At 34.3% G+C, this 7,621-nt stretch overlaps 2 protein-coding genes and 1 long non-coding RNA gene across 3 annotated transcripts; 1 reads left to right on the top strand and 2 right to left on the bottom strand.

Annotated features, from left to right (window-relative positions):
- Window positions 1–643: 643 nt before the first annotated feature.
- On the bottom strand, window positions 644–2,109 carry LOC128923151 (uncharacterized). The gene is made up of 3 exons (XR_008472189.1): window positions 1,661–2,109; window positions 983–1,597; window positions 644–925 (listed from the first exon to the last, which is right to left on the bottom strand). It is a non-coding gene; the product is annotated as an uncharacterized LOC128923151 (long non-coding RNA).
- A 193-nt stretch (window positions 2,110–2,302) lies between these two features.
- Window positions 2,303–6,081, top strand: LOC128923150 (uncharacterized). Its single transcript, XM_054235652.1, has 6 exons — window positions 2,303–2,443; window positions 3,342–3,958; window positions 5,104–5,152; window positions 5,239–5,442; window positions 5,518–5,645; window positions 5,705–6,081. Exons 3-6 carry the CDS (start codon window positions 5,136–5,138, stop codon window positions 6,043–6,045), a joined length of 690 nt encoding a protein of 229 aa, XP_054091627.1. The 5' UTR covers window positions 2,303–2,443; window positions 3,342–3,958; window positions 5,104–5,135; the 3' UTR covers window positions 6,046–6,081.
- On the bottom strand, window positions 5,675–7,136 carry LOC128923149 (uncharacterized). Its single transcript, XM_054235651.1, has 3 exons — window positions 6,673–7,136; window positions 6,075–6,616; window positions 5,675–5,815 (listed from the first exon to the last, which is right to left on the bottom strand). Exons 1-3 carry the CDS (start codon window positions 7,134–7,136, stop codon window positions 5,766–5,768), a joined length of 1,056 nt encoding a protein of 351 aa, XP_054091626.1. The 3' UTR covers window positions 5,675–5,765.
- Between the last annotated feature and the right edge of the window lie 485 nt (window positions 7,137–7,621).

Raw genomic sequence — 7,621 nt, 5'->3', positions numbered from 1 at the left:
AACACTTTTTTTGTTTTTTCTTCAGTCGCGGGTTATCACGTCGGAGTCACCAAAATGTTTAATGAAACGCGTTCAGTTTCGTTTTCATAATAGTACTCGAGCTCTGGTTGCCCAGAGCTCCTTTTTATTAATCCTAATCTACTGTACATAACTGCATATGTACACTTAACTTAATCTTAAGTGTTCTCAACGTCGACAGCATGACATAACAAATCTCTTACCTGTTCGTTAGTTTAGGATCATTTGTGATCCTTCCCTGCAAGACAGGTACCGGCGAATTCTTCGGTGAAATGCCAGGGAGCGGTACTAGCAGTTTCAATAAAAGTTTCTATGCCAATTGACAAAAGTACCCGAAACTATTGGGTACGTGTGATCGTTCATCCCTTTCTTGCACATTACATTCATCATTTAGCAATTTATATATACCTCTTGCACAATTCTGTGAATGATCTTGGTACAGTACTGTTCTTGGTACTATTACGGGTGAAAGACCCAAAACTGCGAAGGAAAACTCCACATGCACTTTCAGTACTGCGACCCACAAAAGCCCAGAAACTATACCCGCTATTTTCGGTTAGTTCTACCAAAATCCCAAATGAGAATTTAATAACAAAATCATTAATTATATTTCATATTTATTGAAAATATCAAACCATTCAGGTGTTTATTATTATATTTAATTTATACATGTATTATCGTACTACACTATTTACATTTGTAAACAAATTGAATAGTTGAACATTTTTTGCTATCGGACAAAGGCTGAAGGAAGAGTGGCAAATCTCAGATATCCCGTGCGGGGTGGAAGTGTAAGCTGCGCACAGTATGTGAGGACTCTTTTGGTCTCTTTAGGAGTTTTTGTAAGATCTGTTCTTTCACTAATTTCACTAGTACTAGATTCATCCAATTTCTGGGAGGAGGGTTTCTTTAAAATATAAAGCAAAATTTGAATTTTAACAACATAAAAGTTGGTAATAATTACCTTATGTTTCAGGAATTCTAAATCTAGCACGGGCAACGTTCTAGTCTTAACATCCATACTCTTGGTGTTGTGTTTCCACTGAACTAATTTCGTTGAATCCATGTCCTTTTAAAGCGATACAACAACGTTATGATTCCTCAAAACAAGGTGAAAATGAATCAAAAAAGTCCTCCCAATTAAACATACAAAAAGTTTTTAAATTTCTATGAGCACATATATTCACTTAAATGTATCCTTTATTTTCTGTGTTGTAGCTTCTAATGGCACGGCAGTGCCGATAAGCCCAAAAATACTGAAACTGCTTTGTCCTCTAGCTCATTGGCAAAACCCAGTTGACACACGCTGTGATAATCAACGGTTTCAAAGGCACCTAAACCATATCGTTCCAATTCTCGTGCTTGTGTTGACCAAAAGGTTTAATTGCACGTAAAAAAGTTACATTAAACTTAATATTTGTTGTGTAAATGATTTGTGTTCCATGTAGAAGCGTTTGCATCCATAGTTCTGGATTTGCTTGCAACACATGTTCCATCGCTTCGAAAGTTCTACGCTGCTACAATAAGTGACACCAATAAGTTTGCGTACCTTTAAGGCGCCATATGAGGTTTGATATATCTGTGTGGAATATAAATTAGAATTTAAAGCAAGATTATATTATTATATTCAACAATTATTTACGTATTCAATGGTTTCGCCATTGATGTTGACCATTGTTGGCGTAGCTTCTATTGCGTGCTTCGAAATGACAGTTCTATGAAGTATTACTGTATCACCCTCTTCAATTCCATATTTTGGTTTTAGAAAACTTTTATTTTACGTTTAACTTATTTAAAAATGCGTGCTTCAATAATTTAAACTTTAATTAGGCTGCAGATCACTGAATTAAATAAAACACGCAAAATAATACTTCACAAGCAGCCTTGATATAGCTCAAAATAAAACTTGTTCAAACACGAGAACTTTGGTTGTTTCTTTCTATCATTCAGGGTGCTGTATGAGAGAAGATTTGAGTTAAATGTTTATGCACATTTTACCCTTTGTTGCGTATGTGTGTATGTAGTGGTGTTATTAAAATTTCTTTGAATGTGTTGGAATTTCAGTACCCATGACTTGCTGGGAGTGTAATGTTTGTATTTCAGTATTTGTACTGTACTACAATCTCTATTCAATATACCCGAACATGTATATCTAGTGTTGATAGAAATGGGCAATTGATGAATACATTTCTATGTTTAGCGATAATGCACATAAATATTCGTAATATTATATCTCTAATCGTATAGTTTACAAAAATATCTTATCTACAACTGTAGCCGTTAAGAACTGTTCAGAAATCTGAACACCAATCATTTGTTGAAAAGTTTATTTTACAAACACAGAGTTTTGTTATTAAATAAATGTGTTTTTAATTTATCTCTCATGTTGTAGTTACTTGTACTGTATCTGTAATGCTAATTGACGGTAAGGAAACAATTTCAAGCACCATCAATCACCATATCATCTTCAAAACTATCAACGAAGTTTGTACTTATGTAGTTATTCGTAGCTAATTTTACAAAATGGTGCAAAACGATACCAGCCTTCATAAATCTTTCTGCACTCTTTGGGGACATACATAGAGTAGTCCGAAGGATTACATTAAAATTAGAAAATTCGAAAATGGAATTTTATTTCATTTGCAATGAGCTAAAACTTGATTACGACCCGTAGTGTTTGGTGTCCGTTGTGTATCTCTCTGATTATGTTGGGAACGCACAGAGCTCCACGCCCTAGTGCGAGCTCTGTATATCTCTAATATTTTGTTCTTACTTACTTGGAGGTTTTGAAATTTTGTTCAGCAAAGAGCTGCGAGCGCTCGTGATTCGACCCTCTGCCATGCGATTGCGATGCGAAGATAATGACTTGCAAGACGATTTTCAGTTTCAGAATCAGATTCTCCATCACGGAGTCTTTTTGATACCCTCACCTGGGGACTATTTCCAGAATGTTAAATTCTAGCAATAAATATAGCCTATGTTACTCGGGGTGAATGTAGCTTTCCAATGGTGAAAGAATTTTTGAAATCGGCGGAGTAGTTTTTAAGTTTATTCATTACAAACAAACATACAAATCCTTGCTATTTATAATAGTAAGTATAATAGTTTGACAACAAATTCCATATTACTTCAGTCGTTTTTAATGTTATCCTTCTGATCGTTGTTAGTCCAATTCTATGCACAAGCGTATGAAATTGTCGAGTGCCACCGTAAGCCAGGTATCTTTCTAATGATAAGAGAACATGAAATAACAGAATAGTTATACAACCATAATATATTTATCTCTTTTGAATTCTCTTTTTTAATTCTCTTTGATTTTCCAGCAATTCCATCTAAATAGATTTCGCGTACGCAAAACTTTCGTCGCTGCAGTATTTGTCGTTTCAACCTTTTCATTTTTATTATATAATAAAATGTTTTAAAATATTTTCACTGCTTGTAGTCAACATCTTTGCTTTTTCTCAAGTTTTAAATAGATGAAAGCATTCAAAGCGCTTATTTGGTCATACAAGCATTCAAAGTACGAAAAATCAACGAAAACAAGTAAAGCCAGTCAGTATTTCATCTGGACATTAATGGAAAATAATATATTTTCTTTCGTCTTTATTGTGCATATTTGAAAGTAATTACAACTTCAGAAATGAAATAAATTCGACAAATTAAAAAGTGAGATTGAGGGAATTACTTGAAAAACGAAAAATATTTGTCCGACAAATTAAAGCATTGACAGACTGCAGCGCTGATTTGCGTAAGCTTGTGCTTTCGATGCATATAAATACGGGAATATTAAAGCACAAACATTTCGTTTACTGCGCTGAATTAACCAAATTTGAGTTGGCAACTCTGCTCAAAAGTGGCATATTTTCCCTATTGTGAATGGTGATTATGACAAACTAACAAATACAAAATCATAAACAAACTTTTTGAGGAAGCGTCAGAGGTAAGCTTTTTTTATTTTGCAAATTAAATTATTTTAAATTTTAAGTATTTAAACAAATTTGAATATACAAAAATTAAACAGCGGACAGTTACTGCCTTCCCTAAATAAAACCGGCAGAACGTATTTTACCGCTCATTTTACCGTTAACGTCAATGCTATATCCCTAAATAAGAGCAACTTTACGTCACATATCAAAATGTTTACTTGAATTGTTGTTGTGATATTTTATTGTACAGAAAAACTTCGTTTTTCGCAGCCAATTTTGCTTCTTAACGCGCTGTCAAAATATAATAGTTCAACCGCTCCGCGTCGCCGTCGCGTTATTTCCGTATACGTCAAACAAATTGTATGGACATGAGGATATTTGACAGTAATTTGCTGGTTCTGCTTTTATTTAGGGAAGACAGTTACACTGCCGTTATACGGGAAAGAACTTGCTTCAAAATTGACATAAATTGAAAGCTATGACGTAGATTGCAATCAACTTGATATTCAATTGTAACGGATTTCCAAAATAAATCGTTTACTCTAAAACTCTACCCTGAGTTCGATCACTGGATTGTCAAATAAAAGTCACACATTAATGGCTACACAATAATCTTTATTTCCAATTCCTTAAAACTTAGCACTTTATTACTCAATACTCTAATTTACAACTCTAACTTTTAACTTGTTTACACTTTGCTCGACAACTCTCTCCTTAGAATTGTCTCTACTCGACAACTCTCTTATTAGAACTGTGTCTTGCTGCCAGTCCGGCAGCCCTTATATAGTCGATTGCTAACATGTTATCGTCACTCGAACATTCTGCAACTACGAACAGCGATGTCTAGATACATCTGGCAAGTTATCGCTTTCGATTGTCTATTCTAGTTTGTTCGGTGCCATTTTCGTTATACTATGTTCACATATAAGCAGGTTAGCCAGGTTAGCTAGGTTAACTTGGTTATCTTGTAACCTACCCATAAAATGAGAGGTTAGCCATATAATTTGTATTAAAAGATAACCTCGGTCTGCTCTATAACCTACGCGGTTATTTTATAACCTACTAAAATATGCATTGTTGCATTGGAAAGCAGTCGAAATGTACTCGAAATTGCGACACTTCAGTATCTATTGTGAATATTTTTGCTTAAATTTGACAGCAACTGACAAAAAATTCGCAGGAATTTAAAAAATGGATCAAATAAATCGGTAAGCATAAATTTGAATTTATATATTTTTATTTTTTATGCATACAAATATACTTATATATAATAATTTTATTAAATTGTAATTAGGAAAAGGAAAAACCGTGTTAGATGGACAGTGGATGCAGAGAAATTGCTGCTATTACACTGGGCAGATAGTATAGAAGAATTACGAAGCGCGAAAAAAAATTTGCATATCTTTGCGCGTTTGGAAAACGAATTTTCAAAAAGGCAGATGAACTACAGTGCAGCTGAAATAAAGGAAAAAGTACATAATTTTACCAATCGATACAAGTAAGTACATTTAAAATTAAAAAAGTATATTTTGCTGCATACTCACAGCATTATAATATGTGTTTTATTTTATAGATTAGAAAAGAATGTGGTGGGTATGACTGGTGGTTCGCCTTCCTCTTGGATTCACTACAAGGAGGTGGAAGAAATACTGAGTGGTAATAAGGCAGTAAATTTTAAAGAACTCATGCAAGAGAGTATAGGTAATATAAAAATGAAATTTTTGTTTGCTCTTTTATTTATTATTTTATTTTAATTCAAGATGTGGAACCAGAAGACAATATTGGTTGCGCTGCTATCTACCCTTCGACGAGCAGCCAATCTCAATTCATTTCAAGCGATGAGCTTGCAGGACTTTCGACGACTCCGGAGTCTGCAAAAAGAAGGAAATTAACCCATGAGCGTTTAATAGAAAATTTGGAAAAAACTTCAGATATGTTTGAGAAAGAAATGGAGTCCATGAGAGGGGTGCAAGAAAGAATGGTGGAACTAACCGAAAAAGCAGTTCTTTCGGAAGAGAAAAGGAATGATATTTTAAAAGAAATGAGTGAAAATACGAAAAGTTTTTATAAAGACCTTATTAATTTGTTAAATAAAAAATAAAAATAATTACAAATGTAGAACAAACTTACAAAATGAATTCGCAATCGCTCTTCTAATTGTTTCAGGTTCTGCTTCAAAATCTGCTACAGCATCTGTGTGCTCGGGCTGTTCCAGGCGTACACTACTTTCGTAAGTGGTTTGTTCTTCTATCCATTTGTGGTTGATGACATCATTATGACAATTTAAAAAGTTATGCAATGTACAGGCTGCTTTAATTATAAGAGGAACATTTTTGATGTGGTTGTCGACTCCTTTCCCTATTCTCCTAAAACGAGCCTTTAGGTGTCCAAATGCATTTTCCACCACTCTTCGGCATTTGGACAATTGGTAATTAAAAATTTTTTCATGCTCTGGAGGATGTACTTGGAATGGATAGGGCTTCATTAGATTGTTGGCAAATCGGAAAGCCGAATCACCCATAACGCCTACAGGAACATTCACGCCATTAATAGTTTTGCTTTTTGCAGTGAAGATTGGGTCCTTCAATTCAGTATTTAGTTTGCTACATTGAAAAATTTTTGAGTCATTGCATCGACCTGGGCAGCCAACATTAATGTAGAGGAAGCGATATCTGGATAAAAAAGAAATTAATGAAAATATCAAGTGAAAATTCATTATACCTCTAACCTATAATCTACAAGGGCAAATAAAACTGTAGAGTACCACCCCTTATAATTGTAATAGTCCGTGCAATCCTTCCCAGGTGGCCGAACTTTAATGTGGCAACCGTCTATGGCACCAAGACATTGCGGAAAGCCAAGCTTCTCAAACCCATGAACACACTCATCCACTTTTTCACTGTTCCTTAATTGTTCTGTCAAATAAATGGGACGCAATGATTGCCACACTTCTTGGCAAAAAGCAAGAAATATTTCGCTGACGATAGCCTTCGAAACACCGAATAGTCGTGCAACAGTTTCATACTCCGCCGAAGATTTTAATGTGTAGACGGCAACAGCTACCCTTTTCTGCAATGGGATGCACTTCCTATAGCATGAATCCTGTTTGGTAATACCTTTGACATATTCACACAATATTTCAAAGGTTGCCCTGCTCATGCGAAAGGTTTCCTTAAAAACGCGGTCGTTCATTGATGGAACATCCTTTTCCCAGAAGTTCCCATGTCGCTTCTAAAGTATATGTATTTAAATGTGTTTATAATTTATTGTGCTTTTTTTACTTATGTATGCCCAAATACTTCTTGGGTTTATTTCCTTACAAAGAGGTATTGTTGTCAACATTAATATTTCATAATAAATCGATATTACTCGAGCTCTTCGTATCCGTAATTCCTGCTCACTTTGTTGGATAGCAATTTTATATTCTCGGCTACAGGAATTTAATTCAGCTAGATATTTATTGCTTTCTTCTTGGTTTGTAGCAAACAAAAGTAAAAATTTTCTCAATTTTGAATCCATCACTCATTTATTATTAACTTATTTTTTACAAGAAGAAAATATGTAAACAAAAAAAAACACAAATGGATACAGCTGTCAATTTCTCTCATTTAATTGGGTTATCTTTGCTATATGTGAACGCAACAAGGTTAGCTTCGAGGTTAATTTTTGTTAACCAT

This window comes from Zeugodacus cucurbitae, chromosome X, assembly GCF_028554725.1.
Source record: "Zeugodacus cucurbitae isolate PBARC_wt_2022May chromosome X, idZeuCucr1.2, whole genome shotgun sequence".
NCBI lineage: Eukaryota > Metazoa > Arthropoda > Insecta > Diptera > Tephritidae > Zeugodacus > Zeugodacus cucurbitae.
The sequence above is the reverse complement of the archived record's forward strand: the minus strand, read 5'-3'. Positions and strand labels throughout refer to the sequence as shown.

Excerpts from the sequence above, each read along its gene's own strand:
- LOC128923149 (XM_054235651.1), bottom strand. The coding sequence starts at position 7,136 with ATGAACGACCGCGTTTTTAAGGAAACCTTTCGCATGAGCAGGGCAACC. Across the intron at positions 6,617-6,672 it reads TTTGCCCTTGTAGATTATAG|ATATCGCTTCCTCTACATTA; the intron begins GTTAGAGGTATA and ends TTTTTTATCCAG. Across the intron at positions 5,816-6,074 it reads AGCGATTGCGAATTCATTTT|ACTCCGGAGTCGTCGAAAGT; the intron begins GTAAGTTTGTTC and ends TTCTTTTTGCAG.
- LOC128923150 (XM_054235652.1), top strand. Across the intron at positions 5,443-5,517 it reads AATTTTACCAATCGATACAA|ATTAGAAAAGAATGTGGTGG; the intron begins GTAAGTACATTT and ends TTTATTTTATAG. Across the intron at positions 5,646-5,704 it reads ACTCATGCAAGAGAGTATAG|ATGTGGAACCAGAAGACAAT; the intron begins GTAATATAAAAA and ends TTTTAATTCAAG.